This window comes from Cariama cristata, unplaced genomic scaffold (genome assembly GCF_000690535.1).
Source record: "Cariama cristata isolate BGI_N322 unplaced genomic scaffold, ASM69053v1 scaffold33886, whole genome shotgun sequence".
Classification (NCBI taxonomy): domain Eukaryota; kingdom Metazoa; phylum Chordata; class Aves; order Cariamiformes; family Cariamidae; genus Cariama; species Cariama cristata.
Genome location: NW_009620989.1, coordinates 9,924 through 37,865, shown reverse-complemented (window position 1 = coordinate 37,865; position 27,942 = coordinate 9,924). Strand labels below are relative to the sequence as shown.

Sequence of the window (27,942 nt, the reverse complement as noted above, 5' to 3'; positions counted from 1 at the left end):
AGAGGATGATTTGGAAGTGGCTGGGCGCTTTGCTGCTTTTCCCCATCCAGATGGTTTATTTGGTGGTGAAAGCTGCCGTGTGCTTGGTGCTGCCGCCCAAGCTTCGGGACCTGTCCGGGGAGAACGTGCTCATCACCGGAGGGGGCAGAGGCATCGGCCGCCATCTGGCCAGGGAGTTTGCCAAACGAGGAGCCAGAAAGGTGAGCATCGGCATGAAGGGGAGCCAGGGGGAGGAAGCTCCCACCTGCTGCTCTACTGGGGAGTCCTCTGACTTGGAGACTTAAAAGCCTTTTCCCTCAACTCTAGGTGGGATTGATGGGCAAGGTGAGAGGGGAGAAGGGGCACTAATTTTGCAAAACCCTGGTGTGCTGAGCCATTACATTGACTTACATTTCAGAAGTTGACCCCTCCTCCTTCCCCGCATCCTGTCTCTTTCCATCTCATCTAAGAAAACATGAAGGTGAGAAAGGGGACCCATCGTCTCCTCTGCTCACAACAGAGAGGTTTTCACTCCAGCCTAGGTTTCCTGTGGCAGGGAGAGGAGAGCTATGTGATTCCCGTGCGTGAAGCTAGTGCTCACTTGCATTTCTGTTTACTAGCCTGCTTCCTGGCAGGCTGGTTGCTGGGACTGTGTACAGAGAGGGGGGCAGCTGACTGCCAGCTCCAGCCTTTCAGGCTGAGCACATCTTTAAGCTCTCCTTAGGCACAGCCAGACTGCCGCTGCTACGCCTGTCACCCTAGAGGGGGGCTTGGCTCAAAAAGGGGCAAATGGTGTGTGCAGGAGGGCTCTGGCTCTCCGTCCTAGTCATGCATTCTCTCAGGAAATTGGGGAGAAGAGTTCTCTTTCACCTCGATGGTTTTCCATTCGTGAAATTAATTTCTTGTACTTTCTGATGTCCCTTGTATTTTGCTTTTGGCCAGCCCAGAGCTGTTCAAAGGTAAGATGAGTTCAACATGAGTAGGAGCTGTGAGATTGTTTCCACGTTTCCTTTAGGAAAGAGGGAAAGGGAAGGAGGCTGAGAGACTGGTCTGTCTGCACAGCAGCCTGGAAATGCCAGTGTAGCTGGTGTGTCCATTCTCTAGCTCAGGAACTCGTGGTTTACCTTGAAACCTTGTGTTTTCATAAGTACAGGTATCTCTGTATGTGTGAATCAATCAGGAATACAAAAACCACACATACCATGAAAGGAGGCTTGAAATTTGAAGTTTCAGCTCCCTCTTTATGGGTAATGAAAGGGAGGAATCATGAAATCAGCTGCATAAATACTTCTCTGTGTGAGAGAGAATGAATGAGAGTAAATAATGAATAAAGAAGAACAAAAATACAGAATGAGAGGATATTTAGGGGGAAAATTTGCATTTAGTTTGGGAAAGTGTTTTGTCACTTCCTTACACATGCATTACAGTTTTCTATGTGTGGTATAGAGCTATTCTGGCATACAACTTTGAGGTGTAAAATATGTCAGCATTGAACTTTGATGTTTGTATATGCTTGTGTTTAAACATCATATTGAGATTTACAAATTCTTGTAGACAGAGCAAACAAGTTGACTGACCTTTGGACCCAAGCAATTTGCTGAAAGTGTATTTATATTATCTGTCAGAATACCATGCCTCATTATTTATTTATTGAGGCTGGCTGGTTGCTATGCTAAGCTCTGGTATTAAAGTACCACCATTTCTACAGTAATTCAAGAGCTGCTTAGCTGCCGTTGAGCTAGAAGCTGAACAATGGCAGTCAGCCCTAATGACCCAGGTGACATGGGCCAAAAGGAGAGGGAGCTATTTAAGATATAGAGCTGAGGATAAAATTACTGTAAACAGATACAGACTGTAGTTCATTTGTATGTCTTATCTGTAAAATCTCTACGTATCTTAGGAGGAAAGAACAAATAATTGTTGGGAACCTTTGTACTTGTCTCATATGATGTTGTGAAATGCTGTGTGATTGCTAGTTACTGTTTAGAACTTCGGGGGGGTTTGCCTCACAGGTTTTTTGCATGTCTGTCATCAAGGTGTGTCAGGTTTTGCTTTTACTGAACTTGAATTAGATTCTCCTTTCAGTTATATCATGGCTGTCCAGTAAGTCACATATGGCACTCAGCAAGTTTTGATCCTCTCTGGTAGCGGCACTGCCTTTCTGCCTTTGGTAGTGGCACGTTTTCCCTGCAACACTGAAGTAGGCTTATTCTTTTCTTCCTTAACATTTTTAAGGACAATTTTACCTAGATGTGGTAGTTTCTATTCCGTTTGCTCTGAGATTTCATTTCTTTCCTGCCTTTTGTGCTCAACCCTAACTTTGTGAATTTAATGCAGTCTCCATGTGTACCGCAAGACTTCTGTTTGGCACTGCTCTTTGATTTTATGCTTTGCCTTAGACAATCAAAAAGAAACAAAAAAGATTTGAAGTGGCTAGCAAGTCGTCTTTCAATAATGCTTGTGAAAATTAACTCTTCTATTTTTCTGTTGTCTTCTTAGGCAGTTGACTGTTTTACAATTATGCAAAACTTGAATTATTGATCATAATTAATAATTTATAACAGATTCTCAGTATCAGATGGTGTAGTCACAATATTCCAAGTTTAGAAAAATACTTCCACCAAAGGCGTGAAATTCTGAGGCCAAGCACAGTATTACATAGAAGTGAACGGAAACAGTAACATGTAGATTCAGATTCTAGCAGTGGGTGTGCAGTGTATCTTGAAAAAGTCATCACAGCGCTTGCGCACACAGACCTAGTGGCGGAGTTTTGGAGGTAGGCGGCGATATATAACCATATTTTTGAGATTAGAATCTTCTGAAAGACAGGTTAGTTGAGACTGTTAGCATATGAAATTTCCTCTGATAATTAGACTGGATTGGATTTCATCTTACGCTCTTATCTTTACTTTCAGAGGCTGGTTTTGTTAATCACAAATGAGATGTATTTGAGCGGTTTTCACGTAAGATGACAAGTGTTGTGTCTCACTAAGATCAGTAATTTTCACATCTGCAACTTTTTTACTGTAAAATTTGATCTTGCATTTAAAGCTATGAAGATGACAAGAAATAAATTGGGAAACGGTTTATGCAAATGGAAATACAGTGTCTTCTGCTTGATAGATCAGCATGGAGAAGGAAATTCTCAGTCTAACAGAATGGAAGTCTCTTGGGCATCATCATGTAAATCCATCCTGATTCCCGTTCTCTACTCCCATTCTTTTAAGTCCATTGCTCTGCTATCGTGCCTCAAATATGACTTGGACAGATAAAAGTCTAGGAGATATTTCCTTCTAAGTTGATGTTTCTTTTCTCATGGTTGTTCATTGGCCTCTGATGAAATGGCCAATAAGGAGACAAAGTGGTGTCAGTTGTATTTTCAGTTTCAGAAGTGTGTATCTTCTGGTTTTTTTTCAATTAAGACTACCAGTGATTTTTAAGCAATGAGAGAGGCTTCAATCATTAGATCATCACTGTTCAGGTGTATACTAAGAGGTCAAAGGATCTATATTCCATTTTTACTTTTGGGTAGAAGTTTTCAAAAACTATGTGGTCATGGGAAACAGTGTGTATTTAAATGCTTGCTGTAACACTTCTAGAAAAAAACAAAAGCATGTAAATTTGCTGTATGCAGAGAAAGAGTTGTTTACAGATGAGACGGGACATGTTAGTGTTACTATGAGGGATGAATAGCATTGAATTTTCTCCGGAAGTACTCAAGTATTGTAATTCAACTTTCATGCTGTTCCCCAGAGATGTGTCCAGATTCAGAAGTGCTGGCTGAGGAGCTACTTTGCTGCAGTTGAATTGCTGGAGAAGTGTACTTTTTTGCTTTCGGTTCCTTCTTGATGGCTTGCAAAATAAAAAATTTTCACTATTGTTGCCTCTAACTCTTGAGAATTTTGACTACATCTTAGAAGTATTTGACCAATAGAGCATCACCTCTGCCTCAGTCTCACACATCGGTAACTTTGTTAAGGTTCTTAGCTTTTGATATTCTGTGGTCAGCCAAAATGGCAGAGTATATCTGTGTTAATGAAACAGGAGAAGGAGAGATTTTTATGAGTTTATGATTTAATGCCTATGAAATAAAAATCTACTTCCAAAGCCTAATGGTGTTTTGCAAAGAATATACTGTACAGTCAAGTTAATATTGGGAAGACGGGCCCCTTTGAACAATATTTCTTGTGTGGAAGAACAGCCCTCTGCAGATGTTAGCAGTCAGGGGGATGTAGGGGCTGAATGGGTTCATTCGCTGGTGGTTAGAATTGGAAAATGCTTCTGGTTTCCTCTAAGACATTTGCTTTTCCTACAGCATTTTCTATTAGAGTGCCTTTGCCACAGAGTTGTCAGCCTTGGTTTTAATGATCTCCACTGACGAAGTTTAGATTCGTATGTCTTTTGTGTCTCATTTGTATGTCTTGCTCTTTGTTAGGTTTTCTTTTAGGGCATTTCCTTGATGTCTGAAAATTTCCCTTGTAATTTTAATTTACTTTGTTCACAGTTATTTAATCTGAGGGCTGATGGAACAGGAAAGAGATGCTTGGTTCTTAGGCATTCTGGATTATTAAATGTCACCAAAACCTAATCAAAGAAACTGAAAAAGATATAATTGTAGGATAGAAACGGATTCCTCAACTCTAGTATGTATTTTAGTATTCACAGTTATCTGACAGTGACTTTGGGAGAGTTTCTTAGGCCTTTCTTTATTGGGAGACTGGTCAGAAGCCATTGATTTTCATTAGGCTTTTTATTTACACAGAGGTCTCTGGGCTCAGAAATCAGCAGTATGGATCTTCAGTGGCATATCTACAAGGGATCTTATGCAGCAGTGCTTTTCTGTTGTTCCTTTGTGATCATTTCCGTCATCTCAGTTTCTTTCAAAGTATGTATGTTTTGTCCTCCCCCTTTTTTTTTTTTCCTCTCCAGCTGTGATATGTTTGCCTTTTCGGTAACTGTAGCTATTGATGAATGAACAAGAGGGCTTCTAGGGAACCAAGGGTGTTTTGGCATGAGAGGTGTCTCCAAAATACCAAGTGGGTTCGGGGCAGCCCTGACCTTGTGTCAGTGTGACAGTACTGCAGAGAAGAGCTGAACAATTCCTATTAACCTTGCTGAGAGTTCTTCACATTCATCATTGTGCAAGAAATGACCTCGTAAATACAGTGAAAGATCTCTCCTTTCACTATTTTGTCCTCTGGACATTCACTTCCTCTGTTGCAGGAGACTATGAGACTCAAAGGGTTTGCATGCTTGTGCAGTGGATGAGGTAAGCTGTCTGGAATAGCAGGACAGACAAGAGCCCTTACGAGATGGCAAGGAGCTAGTATCACCAACAAAAACAAGAAACGGAAACTTCGCTCTTGCATGGAATGTACCGCTTGATAGCCATGACCTCCTCTGTCAGCACTGGAGTCTAGACAATTATGTCTGCAAGTCTGCAAGGTACTTTTAACAGGATGGCAATGTGATGGGCAGCTGTAGGATGCCACAAATGCAATGATACAGTGATTATTATGGGATAGTGAACAAAGATCCTGAAGGAACTACTTGAGAACTTTTGCTTCAAAAATGATCAGAGATACTTTTTTTGGTTGTTTTGGTTTGCATTTTGCTTATATCACTCCAGATTTTGTTCAGGCTACCAAAAAAAAAAAACCACAACCCACAACTAAAATTGAAATCTCAACTGTTCTTTCCATCTTTACTTTCACAACATTTTCAAAGTCAGACCTTAGTATCTTCATTTAAGAAGACGCTTTGTCATTTGAGCATGCTGTCCTCTTTCAGTTCAGGTACAATTGGGATGGTAATAAGTCAGTGGAGGAACAAGTACCAAGGAAGGGATGAGAGCTGTGTAAGCCTGCACTGCTGCTGAAACCTGGAGCCACTTTCCCTCAGTGTTCCACTGAATTCAACAGAACGGAAAACTTCCAAGGAATTGCAGGTGCTTGAGAGCTTTGTATAATTGGAGAGTTTTAGCTGAGATATTAGGCTATAAATTGTGTTTAGGATGAGAGTATTGCAGAGAGGTTATGTAAAAAATGGTATCAGGTCTTAGAATTTACCCTTGTCTTCCCAGTAATGGAAAATTTGGCAAGTTCTGAAATGAGTTTTTACAATGGCGTGTTCCTCCCACATTATCTACACAAACTGCATGTGTAGTTCTATGAATATTTCACTTTGGTCTTTATGAATCATGTTGACATATTACTGTCCTGGTTTGTATGAATCGGTATGTACCTTTTAAAAACTTCTTGATAACAATTACCAATGCTATATGATAAAAGATTAACTGCATTGTGACTAGAGCTGGAAATGAAATTAATACTAATCTCCTGAAGTGAAGGCAAAATAGTAAGACTGATGCTGCAAGTAATTCAGAGCTGTGACCTTTTTTAAGGTGTAGGACAAGAGCTATTAGTATCTCACATGGATTTCAGTAAGAGTTCTTAATCTAAAATGCCTTTTAAAATATTGGTCATTCTCAAACATTCATCTCTGATTTCACTTTCAGAACCTGTAGAATACTCTTACTGAACTGTATTTGAGAGCTAGCTCTTGCCTAAAGAACCTGACATCAAATTCTTAACGCACAGCAATTTTAATCTGCCACGGAGTTCCATCCAGATGGGCTGTAGTGTTCCAAACCTGAAAACATTTCTTTCGTCGTGTACAAAGGTGTATAATTTCTGATAATGTGCTGGAGGAGTGGGGAAGGGATGAGATAGCATACCTGAAGTAAACTCGGTTAAGTCCTCCTGCTTACTGCCTGTCAGGTTTTAAATCCACTGCGGCTGGGCTGGTCATCGAGAAGACATTTGTATTCCGCAAGTAATAACTGATTTCTGACATGTATCTTGCAATTCATTCTGAGTGCAGAACATGAATAGACCTGATCTGGGCACCCTAGAGGAGATTAGTTCTGATATAAGGAAAAGAGCTGATTTAAAATTACATCATTTCAGAGCTGAGAGGAACTGGTTTTCCATAGGATATGATTAATCCCCGTGTACTTGTTCTTAACAGACACCATGATCTAACATAATGAAATCATAAAGCCTTTAAAATTATGTTTGTAAAAGAAATGGACGCAGTTCTGATGTACTTTACCCAATGCAAATGCAGTATGCAAATGTACTGCACAAACAGATGTTGAGTTGGCCTGGTGTATAATAATTTTAAAAAGGCTCAGTGTAAAATTTACATATATATTTTTAGATTCCAGTATTAAGACAATACTGTCAAGAGAGCATCTGTCCACATCCTGAATGCTTTTTATGCCCTGTGGAGATACCAGAATGACATATCGTCCATGTATCTAATGGATTTCTCTGTAGTATTTTAGAAATGCAAATAAGGAGCTAGCCATTTTGAAAATGCAATCTGATGTCTGAAAATGAAAAAGATAATGTAATCTAAAAGGAAATTTTGCATTTCCTATGTTGTAGATATTTTAGTATGAGAGTATTTGCCCATAGTGCAAATATCAGGTTCAAGGTAATGAATCTCTCCTGTTGTGTGTGTGGCTGAAAAAAACCATCGGAACTGAAATGGTTACTTTAATCTTATTTAAATTTAAGCACTTAATCTTACAGCAAACTATTAGCACATGTCATAACTTACCAGTTATGTGAAAAGAATTGGGGAGTGAATGTTTTTCCATGTCATGCAAAATAATACATTAATTTGGAGCTTTTGGTAAACTGAGAGCATAGATTTGATTGAGTCGCTTTATGGTCTCTAGAAAGGCTTTCTTTCTATAAAGATTATATACTGACAGCAACTCTATTTAATGGCTTCCTGTTGGCAGCTGACTTCCTTGTTGATTGGATTTAAGGATGGGCAGAAGAACCCTTGTCTCAAGTCCCAGGCCTAGATGGCATTAAGCCTGTTACGTGTGCTAGTGCCAAGGCCAGCAGTTTGAATAACATGCTGAGTAAGTGTCTCTGGTTGGCAAGCACAGCCAGAATTTATCAGATATCAGATCTGTTGATGTCTGTGAAGCAGCATTCTGGCTGGAGTTGTTTTAGCTTATAATTTAGAACATACCTGTCTTTTGTTACTGGGTATGTTGTAAGGAGAATAAATAATGTTAACAAGAAGTGGAACTTGCAGAGTAACAGGCTTGTCATCTCACATCAGGATACAGTGTTGTCATGTGAAAATATTGTCCCAGTGAGACCATGCTGTGTTGGCACACCAAAATCCAACACTTTTTAAAATGCTTAAGGACTGGCATTAAGGCAGTTAAATGAGCCTTCCCACAAAATATAAGGACTGTGTCAATGCTCTAAGAAATCTTGAGGTAAGTTTTAAAGATGAGGTTGTATATTAACATTGTTATAGTGCCTCAGAAACCCACTCATGCAGTAGAAATTATTTAGCACAAAGACGCTAATTGTGCTGTATAAGGATAACAGAAAAAGACAATGCCTACCTCAGGGTTTACAATGTAGATATAAAACAAGAGCCAGCAACTGAATACAAACATAGAAGTCTGTACTGATGGGGATTGTAAAGCGAGAGATTTCAGCACCACTCATTTAGCCATTTTTAAGTTTTTGGAAAGGCATCACAGCAATGGAGATTTTAAGGTGGGATTTGATGAGCAACAATAAAGAGTTTGGGGGAATGTTTACAGAGATGTGGACAGTGTGGTAAAAAACACAAAGGTTTTTTGAAAAATTAATCCTGGGAGGTAACGGCTGCAATGGGAGATCTGATGCTGAATGAAAGGTGATCAGCAACATGGGGATAGCAGCCTTGAAAGTGAATACAGAAGCTTAGATCCGAAAAGCTTGAAGAGGAGGCAGTGAAATTCAAAATGAGAGTTGACCTGGTCAAAGCAGTAGACTACATATACGATCCTGAGCAGGGGTGTTGGACCAGATGACCTCCAGAGGTCCTGTCCAGCCTCAGCCATTCTGTGATTCTGTGCTCTTAGTTGTCTTTGTGTCCAAGAAAGGAAAAACACTTTTCTGAATTTCATGGCAGACAAGATGGTTTTGGTGTATGATGTTTCACCTTACTTATCTGAAGTGATTCATCCCTATTTTATTTGCGTGGTTTCATCACCCACAGTGGCTTGTAAATGTGCTGCTGTGTATTTCTGTTGCATTTATGTCATGAGTCTGGCACAGGCTAGGAAAAAGTTGTCTCAGATTTGTAGAACTATTTCCATCTGAAGCACTGACATATATAGGTAGTTTTTACTGCATTATAAAATGAATTAAACGTGCTGTTGAGCTAATGCCTAATTAGTCTGGCACAGCAATATGCTTTAAGAGTGACCATGAGCCCTGCATACATTTCTAAGCATTCTGACTAAAAAGTTTAGAAGGACTAGCTGACTTTACATCATACTACCATAGCCAAGACCAGGAACTTAGCCTTACAGTAACCTGAGAGGTATGAAAGTATTATGACAGTTTTTCCAAGAAAAGAACTAGGACAAATAGATGATGATGACGAACTCCGCAGAAGTAGCCAGTTAATTTTACAGGAACTATGGGAAGAAGAAAAAAAGACAAAAGTTCTCTTTATTTCCTTCCCATAAACTTGGACAAGTATGTAGAAATTCTGTGTCTTTCCTTCTGGACAATTTGGAAATGTCAGCTAGTGATTATTGATTTTGAATGTTTTAAGATCCATTAACATATGTCAGTTAGCTTTTGATGTTCACTTTTCACTTTGATTTCTGGACTGAATTGAAGATACAAATCTATTACCACTGCTGCTTAAAGGTATTGTATAGGAAAGGGAGACTTTGAAAAGGAAAAATCTTGAAGACAGAGAACAACAGCCTCAGAGCTGACCACCGAGAGAGATCAAACTCTGAATTTTCAAACCTGTGTGGTTATCAGGAATATAAAGCAGAAATTATTAGAGAGATCTTTTTTAGTTGGGCCCAGACTCTGTTCTTCAAAGCATGATGTCAACATGCTGAAGAGTCGAACAAGTCAGACCCAGGCACTGCCAGATCCATTGGCTGATAACACTGACGCCAGTAGAAGAGGGTCAAATACATGTTGTTTGACCTTTATCCCAGTGGGGATTAAATTGATTCTAATTAATAGACTTGGGAATAGATGGGTACCTTGGCAGAGTTTGTAACTAATTTAAATTGTTCATCCTATTAGCTTAGCCATAAACTATGCATAATTACAAAAGGATTTTGTGGACAGCCACCCTTATGTTGCCACCTTCTTAATTACAGTTTATTGAATACAGTGCTACAGAGCTTACTTGTTTTGATTAACATAGGATTTCTGTCGTCTAACGCTGCCTGAGCAAATGTGTCAGTGCTCCACTTACGGCAAAGAAATACTGTTTGAAAGCACAAATGCAGCTCTGCTGAAATCAGTTATGCTTTACGTATATGTCCATGAGATAAATCTGGCTCTCAGTATGTAACCAGTGGCAGTTGTACTTCTGAGTACACTTAAGCAACATAAAATTATATATATTTTGAGATGGTATAAAAGTGATGCCTGGAAAGATTCTGGGCTGTGATTATCTTGTAGTATGACATATTTTTAGCCACAGGTTAGAAAGAATCTATGTAAAGGTGGAGTGGCAGTTGGTATGACCTGGCTAATATATTTCATCCCTTATCTAAATGAAACAGCCATTTAAAATAGGTGCAAATGGAATTGAAGCTTGACTTCTCGTCCAGTCAGTGTTCCTTTTCTTGGTCAGCACAGATACCAGCTTCCACCACTGGTATCAATAAGTAGTATTCGTCTTCTAGATACGTCCTCTTTCCCAGTAAGTCGTGGACTGAAACTGCTAGCTAAGTTTCTAGGAGTGCTGACTCGTATCAGAAAGTGAAAACCTCAGACACTGAACAAAATCTTATTTTAGTGTTTCTTAGAAGCTTCACTGAGCAGCAAATGTCTCCTGTATAGCTAGGCCTATGTTAAGAAATCAGGAGTTGCTACTCAAAAAAAGCATGATATTTTAAGTAATTATAATTGGTTTTTTTCGTTCTGTTTGCCCTTTGAATCACTGGGTACACCCCATTTATATTTTCAAGATTTTCTTCATATCTGAGGAGTGGACAAAGTTGCACCACTGTAACTGAAAACAGAAATTGTTAGATATCTATCTTTTAACTCTGGGTGCTGGCCCTTAAGAAAAACCTCAGATATACTAGACTTAAACTAATGGGAGTGGAAGATGTTGTTGTTGAGACACTGTGCAGTTCACCTTTCCATGCCCTTAAAAAGAATAGATCAACAACAACAGTGGACAATCAGATATTTTCTCCATGAAGATTAAATTAGTGTTTGTCTTGGATCTGTCATTTTAATCTCCTTGCTAGTAGTAAACAGAGACACCTTGTCTCTCAGTACATTGGCTGAGCGAGACTTGGCTGTGGTGGTTTGGAGAGGGAATGGGAAATCCTGACAACCACTTTCAGCAGCTTGGTTTTATGTTGACTACAAACTCAAATTCCCTGTGCCGTACCTCCCAAAAAAAACCCCTTACCAGTGAGGACAAAACTCAGCTTACTGCCTTAAAGAGAAGAGGTCATGCTTCCAAGTAGAATATTAAAGACATCCAGCTGGTACAAGTACTTCTTTCCCAAAGTGGTAATAGAACAGGGCTGGCTCTGAGCACAGTGAGCTGTCAGAAATGATGTAAGAACATTTCCAAGACTCTTGGGAAACACGGGAGTCCTGTCTTACTGAACCGAGTTGTTTGATTTTGGGTTTTGAGATATGCTGATTGTGCAATGCTGCAGAGTGTTCTTTGTGTTGCTTGTTATTTGATTTTAATCCAGGCCCCTTAGAGACTATTGTCTATGTTGTGTTTATATTTGAATGTGTGCTTTATGGGAGCAAGAGGTTTGCCTCTTTAAAAGCAGAATGTTTAGCCATCAAAGGGGGTTTTCAGGGTTTCATTTCCCTAGGTGATGATGTGCAACTGTTGCAGAATGCTCTGTGACACCTTTTATGCTGTAAGGACGTGTCTGTATGTATGCACACGTGCGTGTATATGTGTGGGTAAGTGTGTGCGTAGTGATCTGGCACCTTGCACCTCCTTTACAGCCCAGAGTGCAGCAGGGGGTCAGCCAGCTCCTAATGACATCCTTACACTTGTTTACTGCTCACACAGAGGAAGTGCTATGCTGATGGCTTTGACCACTGGCATTATCTTATTTTAGTCCAGCATTTTTGCAAAATCAGAAATTCAGAAAAGCATCTTACTTATATAAGTGATTTTAGTTTCTCTTCCTGACTGAGTTAAAAGGGAAAATAAAAGATAGAAAGTCCTTAACCATTGAAATTATATTACAAGAACAGCATTTCCTGTTGTCATTGAAATTGTTAGTGCAACTAAATAATCAGAATGCTGATTACAGACTGAAAAAGAGATCCATCTCAAAGGGAGTCAGTGTAATTGGGATGAACGGTTCTGCAACGCGTGAAGTCAGAATGGCGTCTTTAGCCACTGGAATCGGTAAAGACAGTTAAAACACTTTTGGTTTGCTTTTGCGTCACAGATTTAGGCCAAGTTGTGTTATTTGTTTCAGGATCTAGGCTTCTAAGTGCAATTTCAACGATGACAATACATTGCAGATTTCCCACTGATGCACGTGGGGATTGCTGTCAGTCAGCACTCCTGCAGATCATGTCAGTTAGTTGAACTGGTTTTGTCTTTTTGTGTACCTGTAATTATTCTTCTGTGGAAGTAAAGATTGTTCTACAGTGAATGTGAGTCAGCCAAAAATAGGCCTGTTTTTTAGGGCTAAATTTCACATGCTTCATAGAAGTAGTTCACAGATCCCCAATGCTCTGCAGTCTACTGTTAGGTAGAAAACTCTTATGGCATAGAGCTGTGCCCATTGCCGGCTTTGAACCCATTAAGGAGTTATTGCGCCTCAATATTATATTACTGCCCCCTCAGCTATATCTTAGTTACTAAGCAGGTTACTTTATGTAGTTTATTTTACTGGAAAGTAAAGCTTATCTGGTATTCTGTGATAGCTTAATCGATTTTATGTCCATGTTGAAGTGTATTAACTTCATTTTGCATTGCAGTGGCCTAAAAACCATGCATGTGATAGGCAATCACATCCAAAGGGTGCTAACTTCCAGGGAGCTGTAACTTATTAATATTCATGATTGCCTGAGCTTGATTTGTGATTGCCTGACCAGCACCCCTAGTTTACATAAGTATCATTGTAGCAGAATCTGATCAGAATTGCTTTGATCATTTCTGGATAAAAGTAATGATCGTAACTTGTGTTTCTACATTTAGGTATCATTTTATTTAACTACAGCTGTGCTGTTTTTCACATGTTTTATAAGCAGGGAAGCTACTTCATCTTAACAGTGTATTGAAAAAAATGGTATAATCAGTGAGAGACCCTTTTTACCCACGCTGAACCCTTTGGGGGATGCAATGCTCTGGGACCTTACAATCCTCTGATGCCCATCCTCCTTCTTTGATTTAATAGGCTGAGAGAGTGAAATATGTCCTGAAATACCACAGATGAATAGATTTTAGAAATTCTGCCCTGTTGCATAGCAACAGCCACCATTAAAAAATAACATTTTGAAATGTACATAAAAAGATAGGAAACCAGTTAAGCATTTAAATATTGAAGCTTTCTTTCTAAGCAGTATCCTTTATTTCTTTGACTAAAATACTGATAACAAAAGCTCCTTTTGACAGCTTTTAGATGGTTTTAAAATGGTAGGAATTCTCTTTTTCTGGAGGCAAAGAAAGGAAGCTTATAGGGGAGCTTGTCTGGAGCTGTTGCTAGCGTTCAGGTTATATACAAATGTAATGTAGGCTATTTTAACTCCCAGTACTTCTCCAGTAGCCTCCTGGGAGAAATTATTTTTTCAGTCAAGAGCTGGATCATATTATGCACGTGGATGACCTGGAACATACTTTAGGCCTTTCTGGAGGGTAGTTTATAACAACAGCATTAGAAGCATTATTCATCCTTAGGTTTCTATGTCTGGTTTTGTTGCAAGCCTTCTTCCAGTTTGACAAATTTAAACACTTCCCTTAGTCTTCCTTTTCTGTGACATTTGTACAAGAGCTGGGGTTGTCTGTCTGCCTGTGTCTTCCTCTGGCTTGTAAACATTCCTTGTGGCTTTCCGCATTCATCAGAGCTTCTAATACATTTACCATTTTGTCCACTTTATTTTTTGATTCTGCTGATGTGACGGTACAGCAAAATGCAAAGTCCCCATGACTGGTAACAGGACTATAATGTTGTATCACAGATCTACATAACAGTGTGGAGTAAACTTAGCTCTAGTTCACATCACAGTGATTATAGATTACTGCCAAAGTTCAGAACTAGTCCAGCTAATTAAGTTACCTTTTTAGTATAGCATTTGATTGATAAAATTGTATTTATTATTTTTTAGAGAGCTTGTAGTGGAATTTTATATATTCCCCAAAATAAGTAAAAGTGCGAATGAAGTACTTGTAATGATTTATCTTAAAGCAAAACTGAAGATGTTCTGAATTAAAGCTGACAATTTTTTATTCTAAACTGGTAATCCAACATAACTGCGATTTTGTAAGCTATACAGGAGCCTAGCCCTACGAGTCTCTCAGTGCTGTCTCAAAGGCGGCGATGCAGTGGCCAGCCTTCTCCACCAGAAGATAAAACCGCTCAGCATTTCAAGATTAGGCATTCTGTTACAGAATTCATCTCAGAAAGGCAAACTCTAAAAAATAATACAGTTCTATTGGCACCCAGTTTGTAGCTCTTTAATTCTTCTTTTCCATAAGTTTATGTTAGGTCTGACTTTTCCACTTTGCTAGTTAAGACGTAGCAGACTTTGCAGTTAACTGTTGGTTGAACCAGGCAATGTTAGGAGTTACTTTCACCCAGTCAGGTGATGGAAATAGTACTGTGTTGGATCCATGTTTTTAATTTCACGTGTCCCTTACTTCTAACTTTACCCTGTAATCTAAACTTTTGATTGTTTTTAGCTTTACAAAAACAAACATTCTTACCTTTCAGCGTCAACATAACTTTCTGTCATAGTAAATGTTTAACTCTATTACATGAACATTTATCCTGCCACATGTTAAGAACTCTTTACCCCTGAGAGGTATATGCAACAAGTAAAAATAATAATGTGGCATTTTAGAAAGAAAACATGCGAACAGCAAACCTTCAACTCTGATGAAATGCCCTGTTGGACCACGGAACTTTTGTCAAGCAGATCCAGTAATTTCTTTTTTTGCTTTGAAACGTTATTTACTGACTTTCTATCCCTTCATCCTGTCTGCTGTGCTTGCAGTACAAAAGGGCTTTCTGCACCTGCATATTTACCCTCCCCACAATTTCCTGAGATCTCTGTGGACCTTTATATATGAATCTGGATTACAGGGATGGCATGCCAAGCAAATGGAGGCAGCAGCACGCTAGTTATTTTTACAGGATGGAGTATTATATTTCTGCGGGAAGGTATCTACAAAGCCTTACCTCAAATACATAACTTTTTAAAACTTACCCCTCTCCCCGCCCCCCAGATGTGCCACTTCTTCCTGCTTTGCAGCCAGACAATTTTATTGCTGGATATTTCTTTGTGTGCTTTGGTTCGCTGGAGCAGAGGCCGGTTCTAACACATGGCGTGGCAGACATTCACCATTAAAAATCTGTCGGTTTTCTCCCCCCAAATGCTTCCAGGAACCTTTGCAGGGTGACAGCTTGTGGCCACTTGATGCTTGTGTTGGAACGTGCACTCCGTTTGACCCTGTCCCAGCGTTAATAGGATTGTAAAGGCTGACTCCTACGTGACCTCTTCTTGCAAACAACCCTAACCCTTCCCCTTCCTCAACTGGTCTGTACAACAGAGCTGAAAAGCGTCGCTCCCAAGGCAGTCTGGAGTCGCAGTTCATGTTGCAGACGAAAGCAATTGGAAAAACCACTGGTAAAAAGTCCACATGGGGCCACCTGTCCTTAAATAGTCCTGACTGTGAGAACAGTAGGCATTTGTTCACTTCTTTAGAGGGAGCTGGTCTTAAATGCCTGTATGCAGACAGAAAATTACACACTTTCTTTCCAAGGAAGGCCTCGATTGAATAGGAGACAGGTGTTTACGTACTTCTCTATGATTTTTTAGGTGCTGTTTTGTTTCCTTCAGAGGAAAAAAGGGGTGACTGGGGTACAATTGGAATTGACTGTGGTTTAGGTGAATAATGTTATTCCCACTGAGTGCTAAGTTAACTTATAAAGTAATAAAAGTTCTGACTCTAGACTAAAGGAATTGGAATTCACTCTTTTAGTCTCCTACTTAAGTCTCTTTAGACCAAACTATTACTCTCTTTACTGTATATTACTCCTGGCCTTAACTCAAACCAGTTTATAGTAAAGTCTGTGTTTTGTGTTTACCATGGTGGCAGGATTAAATTTAAATTAAAATTTTGGTCTAATGTCTTTACAACTTCTAATCTAGAAAAGCTTAGGTGTAAAATAGGTAAATGGGCTTACTCTTTTGATTCCCCCGTTCTTACCTGTAACCTTTCTTACATCTGTCCTGTGCAGCTTTGATATTCACTTTCCACTGTGGGAACTGAGAAAATTTTGCCACCGGCCTGCTTTGTTTGCTTACTTTTATATAAGTGTCACTAAGGGGCTGGGTTAAGTATTTTGACCTACTTCAGGCATCAAAAGGTTCTTTTTTCCTTTCTAAAGCAAAGATTGGCTTTTCACACTGAACGGCCACACCTTTCACTCTTCCAGTAATCTGTCTTTAGCGTGCCTCTCCCATGAAGAACTCCTGAAAGAACTTGCCTGGCTTTGCCCTGGGGGCAAGAGAGGGAAGGGGTGGAGGAGAAAACCCTTATGCCATTGACAAGCGAAATACATGAAGACTTTTGAGGCTGTAGGATTTAGCCTCCTGTTCTCATGATATGCAAAGCTCTACCAGGATTATGGGATATGCTGGAATGCTTTTCCTTGGAGGACCAACTGTGAGTTAGTATAACCAGGCTTTGTAAATATGTGGGGATAAGACTGACATATTTCAGTGGATTATCTACACTTCATACTTCCTAAAAGTATGCAGGAACTTTCAGTATTGGGTGCAGAAAGGCTTTCGCTGTTTGAACAAAGGTAGCAGTCTGTGCAATTACAGATACCAACTCAAACAGAGCAAGTTTTGTTTCACTGGACTGGGAAGGAGTTTGAAAGGAGGAATGAAACGTGTTCACCTACCAACTACTTCCTATCTCTGCTGATCTGCGGCTACGCGTTGTAGTTGGTTTGTGGAGGCAGCAATACTGAGATAAGGCAGGAAGGGCACTTTCGTGTCTCTCTGCAACACTTTAATCCTTCAGTGTCTTCAAATTGATACGGAGAATTGCTTCATGAATCATAAAATGCAGAAACTTTCAGAATGGAAGTTATATCTGATAATCACAATGCATGTTGTTGTGTTGGAAAAGACTAAGACTAACATACAACCCAGATAATCCAAGGGGAGCGTCAAGAAATGGCACATGTTCAGTCTCGGAAATGCTTTTGTTGCGGGACATCTTTCCAATATTGGTCTAGTTCACTGGAGGGATAAAGTCTAGCACAGTCGGTTTGCTGAAGATACAGTGCCAAATTAATTGACGATGTAAAAGGGCACATTCTTTTGCTGCTGTTCTTGAATTGTGCTAGCAATAAAATCCGACCAGTTAAATAGCCTTGTAAATAATGTAAAATTAGCTCTAACCTCATCTGCTGCACCAATAACACACTTAAGACCCTGGAAGCGTAGATCATGTGTGTATATTGTAGTTGATCGCAGCTTCAGTCTACTCCAGTTTATAGAAATTAGTGGCTTTATCTGATTTTGTGGTGGTCAAAAGCGTAACTCTTACTTGTGTTACAGTGAAAATCAACATTTAAACCTGCAGTCAGGTTTGGGGCTTTTGGCAAGTAGCCAGCGCAGACCTCTATTAGAAAGTCTTGCCTTAGCACAACAGCAGCTAAAACCTTCCTTTTGACTCCCCTCCGACCTCAGGGCATGTCTCATTAGCAGATTAAGTCCAGAGTTAAACGAGTCCTCTGGGAGCAGAGGGCGCCTGGGGGGGGGGGGGTCGGCTGTCTCCCCCCCCCCTGCCACTCTAGCTGAAATGATTTTCCTAAGGCCTGATAAGGAGTTCTGTGACTTGCCAGAGGGGAGAAGATCTAGAGATAAGGTTTGTTTTGCAAAAATCTCCTCAGGAATAATTCCTGGGAAAATCTGCACTAAGCTGTGATGTCACAGCCCTTCCCTACTTTAAAGTTAATTAAGAGAAGGGCATGTTAAGTTCCTCTGTCATCATAAATCTATTTTTTAATCATAAATCTATTCTTCCCTGTGTCCGATGGTAGGCAGACTCCTACCCTGCTGCTGCCGGGCTCTCACCACCTCTCGCTAGCAGCCTGGAGCCTCAGTGACTGCTTTAGGTTCCACCTGCCTCCCTGCCTGCCAGCTCCTGGGGTCACTCCGAGGGAACCGCAGGGCAGGAAGGGTCCTGGAGCGGGCCTGCCGCAGTGGGGATTAGCCGCCTGGCTGGGCTCTTGCCCTCCGCAATTTTCTGGTCAGTAACTTTTTGAAAGGAGAGCGTGTCTCCTGCAGTAGGGAGCGGCAAGCAGGAGAGGATGATGAGAGATGAAGGGGAAGAGGAAAGAGGGGCTGGATTCTTTCCAGGACGGAAAACTGTCTGTCCAAGAACTTACCCAAAACACAAATTAAATATTCCTCTATCCATCATTAAATTACCTTGAATGGCTGGCTGTGCAACATCCTGACAGGCTGTGTAATACGGAACACCGTGTCTTTTTTCTCTTTTATTCCTCTGCATTTTGCTCTGTCCCAGACAGGAACTCTTGTGTCTGTAAGAGTCATTCTCTCCAGGACTTACTCTCCAGTTGGAACACGCTTATTGCCAATTTAGAATTAAACTTAAAAAGGAAAGGGGGGACAGACCAGGCTCTGAGACTCATGTCTACATTTTGAGAATTGTGCTTCCTAATAAAATGGACCATTTCCTAAACTGCAGATCTAGACTCCTTACAAATGCAGAGCCCTCAAATCCTAACTAGGGCAGGATAAAGCTAAATGGTGCCTTTCTTGATGTTGACTGAGCAAAGAATAAAATGAGAGTTCCTCAGACGCTTGCTTGCATATAAAGGGAAGTGAAGTGCCAACTGCACAGCTTTAGGCTACCTGGAGCTCACGGGGCATCAGCAAAACTCAGGCCCAGGCCCACAATCATTCATCAGTTCAACAGGGTGCAAAAGTGTTTGTTCAGGAGCATTGAGAACATGCATGATTATCTCTGACTCAGGCTGTCTAGTTGAATGGTTTAGTGAGAGTGTTACAAATAACACACCCTTATGAGTGCCAAGCAGCAAATTGTCAAATTGCAGATTTTGCAGAATGAGGTGAATTCAGGAGAGCTGAGGACTGATAAGTAGTTTAGTAGAAAATCTCAGGGGGCAATAGTAGAGTAAGGACTTAGAAAAAGTTGGTGAAACTGCTGCAAACAGGAACAGAAGAGAGAAGTATTGCCTACACAGAAACGCAAAGCCAAAGCCCTCTGTAAAGGTAGAGCTCAGGAGCAACAGAAGCCTCAATTTATGAGGCTAATGCAGCGACTAAAAGTCTTGTCTCTTTGTAAGATCTGATATCCTAGGAGGCCAGAGGGAAGCCCGAGCCAATTTAATTTGGCCAGATGTAAGAGAGAAATTGAAAGTCTCATATGATCTTGTAGGAGCAGTCAAGCTTGAATTTGGACCAAAGCATGTTCTATTGAGTTTTGAGTTTCATCCATCTGTAAAAAGTAGCAGAAATGACGGCAGGAAACTTCACTTCCCGCTGTGTTGTTAGGGAACTTTCACCTCTCACGAAAGAATGGTCTTTTATTTACTGCTTTTCTCTTACGCAGGCTGAAGCCTTCACCTGAGTGTGAACAGTATCAAGGACATGAAAACTTCCCTTGGAAAAAAATCAGTACTGAAGTTAATGCTGTCAGCAGGATAACCAGCAAATTCTCTCTTCCCCAGATGGCCCCGATTTTAATGGGGTCACCTTGCAAGACTTGCCTGTAGGATATTAAAGGTCCCAAAGTAACTGTTGGGGCATAAAAGATGTTATGTCCAAAAGTTGCATCACAGACAGATGTTCCTTTGACAGGTCGTCCTTTGCTTAACTATTCTTCCATGCATATTTTCTGACATTCAATGCATCAGTGGCAACTCTTGGGAATAGGAGCCTGTATGGATGTTTGAAACAGATTAAAGTGAAGAGTGAGGGATTTTATTTTGCAATAGCAGTGTGAAACCCTGGAGCGCTAGGTATGTGAGGTTAGTTTCTTGCCTTACTTCCCTTGTCTGACACCTTATTTCTCTCTCTCCTCTTCCTCTCGTACCTTCCACCACTCTTCAACTTGTCAGTTAATTTTTTCATGTCTGCATTTGACTGATCCAGTCCTACTGAGAGACTGAACTTCACACTGATGCAAACTCTGTGGGCATCAAACTTGATGCTTACAGTTGACATTTTGTAGTGTTTTTTTTCTCCCCTTTCCACAGAGATGTAGGCTGTGAAAGAGAGAGCAAGTAAGTGTATATGCTTATAGTTGAACAGTATTTTGTAAATATTTTCCGAAAGCTTGTGAAATTTCTCATGTGTTCTTGATTTCCCTTCAAGTCTGCAGAGCAGGCATAAGAAATATCACCCAGTTTAGCTCCGAGTTCAAAAGTGAGTAAATAGCCATCAGTTTTACAAGCTTTGTGTAGATGCCAAAGCCTGATGGCCAAGGGTGATATGCTGAGACTTTCGAAGACAGGCCAATACACAAGCCACATTTTTAGCCATATGTTTTCTTACAATTTTTAAGTCTGGTCACAGCTTTTTCCTTGAAAATTACTTCCCCTGAGATAAGATTTCCCATGAAATGGCTCTGGCATATTTATACATGCTCTGAAGTTTCTGGTTAACCAACTCGTTAGTCCTTTGGTGATTTTGAGAATGTAAGTCTATCACTCTATATGTGATTATGTTTACAGATGTGCCAATGACTTATAAAGGGGATTAATTGTAAATTTAACTCCTTTAGGAAATGGTGGAGGACCCAGGTATTTCTGGATTTTAGCCTTGCTTAGTCGCACTGGAAGAGCTCTTTGACCCTGCCAGAGATTAGTTTTAGTACCAGTTATGAGATAAGCTTAACTAGTCCTTAAAAATAAGCATGTTAAAGCTCTCTGCAAGAGATTTGTTGTGGGGAGGGAATACTGTACACCCTAATTTTTTATGTTTATCTTGCTGTTATTAACTTAATTGCAGGGATTGAGTTATGAGCAACAAAGTAATTTAGACTTTTTTTCCCGTTCTTTCAACTTTTGGAAAACTCAAAGATTATTAAATCTTTAAAGTTTAAGTGTGCTTGTTTTTAACCAATTAAAAATCAATATACCAGTCAGATTCATACTCAATACACAGTGGTATGGGAAGCAACTGTAATCCTCGATCACAGGTGATAAGGCCACTGCTTGGAAGTAGCATCATTCTGAGAGCAAAAAAAAAGCTGTTTCCATTTTCAAAGCCCGTTTTCCCGGTCCCCTGATCAGAGTAAACCTGCATTTGACTATGTGAATGTCCTCATTTATTTTTTAGTACTAAATAGTAATTTTGCATTATCAATGCTCACAATTGCAATTGTGAGCAGTAGCAACCTTTTCTTCTTTCTCTTTTGGATCTTGCTGTTTGACTCGCGGGGCAGTCAGCTGATTTCAGTAACATACTCCATTCAGTAATTTATTTTTTGTGGAATGAAAAGTGACTCACCAGCCATAACATGACGAATGCTGAGAAGACGTAGCTTGAAGAGCAAAAAGAATATATTGGTTCTGTATAGATGTCTTAGGTAACAGGGAGATGAAATAATATTCCTTCCAGTAGCCTTAAAATAAATAGAAAATAAGCTATATACTAGGAAAAAAATATTTTGGTTAAATGTGTTTAGCTGTAGATTAATGTTTGAAAGACAGTCCTGGAAGCACCATCTCATACTTGAGCCTAATATTGTTGTCTCACTGGCAAAGATCATACTGGATAAAGCCCCACAATGAAAGTTAATGAGCCTGGTAACTTTTCAAGTTATTTCTATTTCTGACCTCCAAGATGGTGTAGAAATACAGATAGGGTTGCGCTGGTTATGTCTCCATTATATATCAAATCCATGCTGTATGATTTGAACATTTTGTTTCCTCAGATATTCAGAATTGTTCTTTGTACAAGAGGTATTGTATCATTTTTACTGTGTTAAATAGGAGTGGCAAGCGAAATCTTGCATATATTAGTTGCAAAATAAATTCATGCTTGAAATTTCTCACTGTAAATGTCTGTATTAGGATGAACCTCTTGTCTGAAATGCACCTAGGACACCAGCCTGCAAACAGCATTGCAAATAGTTACATACGATATGCTGAAAAAATATGTTTTACTGCAAAGCAGATACTATCTCCAAATATAGTACAAGAAGTAGATAACATACCAGATATACAGGAAGGTCTGTTATGTTAGAATAATTTTATCTTTCTCTGTGTGTGTATAGCAAAAGCAGGGATAGATTTGAAATTTCGTGATACAGAAAATTTGCCAAGTGTTTCATATATTTGTTATGTTAGGCTAAAGATCTAATTTTTTTGTGTTAGCTATTGTGCTGCTCATAAAGAACCTGTAAACAGAGTATCAGCAGTGGGATAAAGCTACCACTATGATACTCAAGTCCTGTCCCCCGGTAATAGAAAAACATTGTTAGTCTTAAATGAAACAGTGCAACAGGGCTGGCAGTCAAAACATATCAAAGATATTCATCAAATTGTTGTAGTTAGAAGCATGTTTTAATTATTTTCGATTTGAAGCAGAAGCAGTTTGATTCTAACAAAAGTTTCTTGCTGCAGATCATCCTGTGGGGTCGAACTGAGAAATGCCTGAAGGAGACCGCGGAGGAAATCAGGATGATGGGGACAGAATGCTATTATTTCATTTGTGATGTAGGAAATCGAGAGGAGGTCTATCGGCAAGCCAAAGCTGTGCGAGAAAAGGTTAGTGTCTCTGGAAACACTGTTTGTGGGCAGAACTTAGTAACGACTCATATTTGATGAGAAAATACATATATATTGGCAAATTGGGAAAAAAGAAGGGTGACCATCCAGATTAGGTTGTACAAAGTCTAGGTACTTGTTTTAAGTGATCCAGAAGGCTTATAAGACCTATAGGGAAGAATGTCAAAACCTATGAAAATAATAGTGTATTTAGGCAATAATAGATATTCAGATATAATGGTGGCTGCTGATTCATGAGGAGAGTGGTAAATTGTAACAAGTCATTTGCTTTTTTTGCAGGTGGGTGATATCACTATCCTGGTGAACAATGCTGCTGTGGTCCATGGTAAGAGCCTGATGGACAGCGATGATGATGCACTGCTCAAATCACAACATATAAACACCCTGGGACAGTTCTGGGTAAGATAAGCTCTTGTATCACATGTATTCAGAACTGGGAATGAGAGTGACAGATTACAGCCAGTAAATACTTGGCTGCTACTAGGTCTTTCTAAATGATGCTTGGTAAAATCAGTCTGACGTGAAAAGCAGACAGAAAAAACAATGTGAGAGGCAAAGGCCAGAGGAAAGAAGTCCAAAAAAATGTAATTTTTCCAGTAGTAACACAGTATTTGATGCTCTTGTATCAAATCACCATTCTGTGATTTCTGGTAAAGGATTGGATTTCTTTTGAGAGAGCCTGAGCTCACAGAAGATTGTTTTCTGTACAGTGATGTGTATGGACCATCAGAGGAGCATGAGACTACATTGCTCAGGGAATTGCTAGTGTGAAGCTCATTCCATTTTGAATTACATAATAGTGAGCATCTTGTGATTTCATCACTTTGTTGAAGACTTTATCCTCTACAAGTTCTTAAACATACAAAGCGTTCTGTTCATGGCCTTTATCTGTGGGTACTGCTTACTTATGTGCTAGGAAAGATTTTGTTTTGTTTCTACGCAAACTTTGCCTGTTTAGAAACTTTCAGAAAATGACAAAGCAACAAGGTACTCTCCCATTCCTTTCCTAGCATAATGAACGCCACAGTTTGGCTTGTTGTCTCCGTGGCACCTTATTTTTTTCTGTAACGACTGTCTTTGTTGTCTCTCTGCTGAGCAAACTTTTTTTTTTAATGTTTTTGTTAACTCTGTTGTTCTTCAGACCACCAAAGCGTTCCTGCCAAGGATGCTGGAGTTGCAGAATGGACACATTGTTTGCCTGAACTCTGTCCTGGCGTTGTCAGCCATCCCTGGTGCCATTGACTATTGCACCTCCAAAGCCTCGTCGTTTGCCTTCATGGAGAGCCTGACCTTGGGGCTGCTAGACTGCCCCGGCGTGAATGCCACAACAGTCCTGCCCTTCCACACAAGCACAGAGATGTTTCAGGGCATGAGAATCAGGTCAGTCCAGGGGAATTAGAATAAAGCATCTCATTTTAAATGAATCATCAGAATACACTCCTAATTAATGCTTCATTTAGTTAAGAGAATTTGATGTCTCATTTGGCTGCCTGGGAACAGAGGGTCACTCTAGGCCACCTGGGACTCATCAGACTGGTTCCCTCAGTTTGCTGGCATATTCAGATAGCCTGCCTGTACTGAGCGAGACATTTGCTTCTACAGAGAAAACTGAAAGCTATTTTTTCCTTAAGTGTATTTGGACCATATGCAACCACCAGAGAGGGAGGGGAGGCAATCTGAAAATTGAGGTCATTCAAAAGAAGCAATCTACAAATTACTTCAGAATTAGCAGTACAAATTCCTTCTTTATTCACTGAAGTACTTAATTCTTTCCCACTGAAAGGAATGACAGCCGCTTGCTGAAATAAGGCTCTCAGTACCTCCTTTTTACCTATAAAAGAACAAGCTAAATTTGAAGACTAATGGCTGACCAAATTAATTTTTTACAATGGACAAAATAACCTATTAATGTACCTCATGCTCTCTTAGTCAAGAAAATAGGCAGTGTCAGTCTTACTGCTGGAGCTGGGAAAAGCCTTATGTTTGGTATTAAAAGCAATGGGGGAAATATTTATCTTTCGCCCTTCAAGAATTTGAATCAAGCAAAGAGCAACAGAGAGAAAAACACTAGCGCTGAAAAGACAGCATTTTGGTGTTGGTTTGCATACAGTTTAAGAAAATCCCTGAATCAAGATTCTGAATATACTCTGTCACTTCTCCCTAAAGGCACCAACATGTACTTTCTTAACTGTTTAGCTAACCCAGCAGTACTGGTTGGAACTGGGCTTTCTGCTTTCCAGCTTTCTGGCTGGAACTGGAACTTTCTGCTCCTTCCAGCCTACTTTGGGGCATGTTTAAATGCCAGTAACCAGTGATAGCTTAGTGAGTAACAGGACTTGGACAGTGATAACTTAAAGAAGGAGTTTGGTTAACAAATAATTATTTTATTTTTTACTTTATTTATTCAGGTTCCCTAATCTTTTTCCTCCTCTCAAGCCAGAGACAGTGGCTAGGAGGACAGTAGAAGCCGTTCAGATGAATCAAGCCTTCCTGCTCCTTCCATGGACAATGCATGTTCTTGTCATCCTAAAAAGGTAAGTATTTCCTTTGCCCAGCAATAGCCTAGCCAGTTAGGCCAGACTGATTTTACAGTCCTCTGTGGCTGTGCACCCAGGCAAACCTGAGTCTGACTGTAACGCAATATCCAGGATGAGATTGGGTCATCCCTTCCCATGAAAGACACTCATGGAAGTAAAAGGGAGAAAACTTTCTGAGATTCCCTTTGTAGATGTTTTCCCTGGGTATAACTCCTCTATGAAACCAGCTTCACTCCCAAAATTTGGATTCCTGAGGTCTGAACTGGTATTTGTATCTAGGAAATTTCTTAACAATTAACATATGCACGTAGTTGATTTTGATTTAGTAAGCCACTCTTTGGACTCCAGGCTTTATACTGTGCAGGATTTCTGTACAATAAGGTATGTACATCACAGCTGTATGTAGAGAGCATTGTTTGTGTTAAAGCAATGAAAGTATTAAAAAGTATTTTTGTGTACGATTAGGACAGGAATTTTAAAGTCCCTAAGGAAAGAAAGTTAAAACTTCATATCCTGAAACAACTAAAGAGAAAGGACATTTGAAATTGTGTTTCCTTTTGCACTAAAGCCTTTGGAAAACCAACTTCAATCAGGAACTGAAAAGAGGCCATGAGATTTCTGTGGAAAATAATTACAATGTTGCATTTCAAACAAGAAAAATTAATTCACAGTACATGCTTTGCTCTGACTGTAAAATTTGGGATACTCTCAAAAGTTCCCAGAATTCCTACAGATTGAAAAAGGGCTCTTCTCCTGTATTGTAAGAATTAATCATTTATTTTCCATTACAGTTAGCTGTCAGGAAATTACATCTATATCCATACGTTATAACAAGGAGGCCACATGCTTAGCAGAAATAGATAGCAAGTTAACCGGAGAACTCAGTTTAAATTTGTGTATTTTAGAGTACAATATTCTGCACAATATTTGGGAGGAATAAAACATGATGGTATCTTCCAAGTTACAGTTTTTACAGACCTTTTTGGATAAATATTTCTGTAGAGAAAGAGTGACTTGATGTAAGTGTCTCCCTTTAGGCATGCTTACAGTGGGATACTGATACGTTTTGTCTGTGCACTCACTAGCTGATTTTTGAGAATATATATACTTATGTATGTGTGTACATAAATGCATATTTACACATCCTCTTATTAGAATAGACTAAGCGGTTTGTCTGATCTGCTTATTTTCTTTCTGCTTCTCCTGCAGCATTCTCCCTCAGGCAGCACTTGAAGAAATCCACAAGTTTTCTGGGAGCTACACATGCATGAACACTTTTAAAGGACGAACATAGACTTGATGGTGCAAGGACTATTCTTCAGTGAAACCAACACAAGCATGAAAATCCTGACAAGACTGTGAATCAGCAGTCTTGGCTTTTAGCCTGTTCATGTGACTTGCGCTGCTCTGAGGCAACACATTTCTTGCAGGTCATATCCATAGTAACATGACCTTTGCACAGGATTGAATGACTAGACTATGGACCCTTGGAAAGAAAAACAAAAAGTGTGAAATGTTTATATGATGTTTAATTCTTTAGAGTTCAATTGTTAAATCTACTCATAGTTTTAAGATGTAATTTTTGTTTCTAAAGTGTCCGTAGGCTGTCTCAGCTGAGAGGCAGCACATCACACCCCATACATACTTTATCCCCTCTCTTCAGAGGAACTGCAATTACAAACTGCTACTGGTTTCATTTCAGCTTTTTGAATGCGGAACTTAAAAAGTACTTTGAAGAACTAAAAGTTACGGACACTTAATGGAAGCTTCCTTCCGTTTCTTCACTTTACATCCCTTGATGAAGCTGTTCCCAACTCACATCATGGAAGGAGAAAACTGTGGAGCAATGTTTTCTTTGCTAAAGGCCACTCAGGACTTCTGTCTGGAAGGACTGTGCTGGGCCCAAGAAAGCTGTCTTACTTCACCTGTGAAGGCTGGAGAGGAATGCTCAGTCAGAAGAGCAGACGGTTTGAATAGCGAAAGATTCTTTCTGTCACTGAACTCATATATGAAATTTAATTGTCTTTCTGAATATTTTTGTTCATTTACGATAAAAAAAAAATATATATTTTTAGCATTAATCCCAGATTGCCACGCATGTAGGCAGCATCACATTGGGGATGAACTAAATCTAGAACTAAAACTAGAGCCTGCTTGTACAAACATACATTCACTGACATAATCCATGCAGAGGAAAATCCATTGTATCAATCTGCACAGTGAAGTAAGTGGAATAATGCTCTAAAAATAGAAGAGACGGTACCGTAGTGCTCATGAAATGTGAAGTTTGGAAGCACAGTTAGCAAAGACCTGATTAAATGCACGTTGAAT

General features: G+C 39.8%; 1 protein-coding gene across 1 annotated transcript; it reads left to right on the top strand.

The window, feature by feature from the left end:
- On the top strand, positions 1–27,942 carry DHRS3 (dehydrogenase/reductase (SDR family) member 3). The gene is made up of 6 exons (XM_009701801.1): positions 1–200; positions 22,910–23,053; positions 23,354–23,473; positions 24,216–24,454; positions 25,483–25,608; positions 26,821–27,942. Exons 1-6 carry the CDS (start codon positions 6–8, stop codon positions 26,903–26,905), a joined length of 909 nt encoding a protein of 302 aa, XP_009700103.1. The 5' UTR covers positions 1–5; the 3' UTR covers positions 26,906–27,942.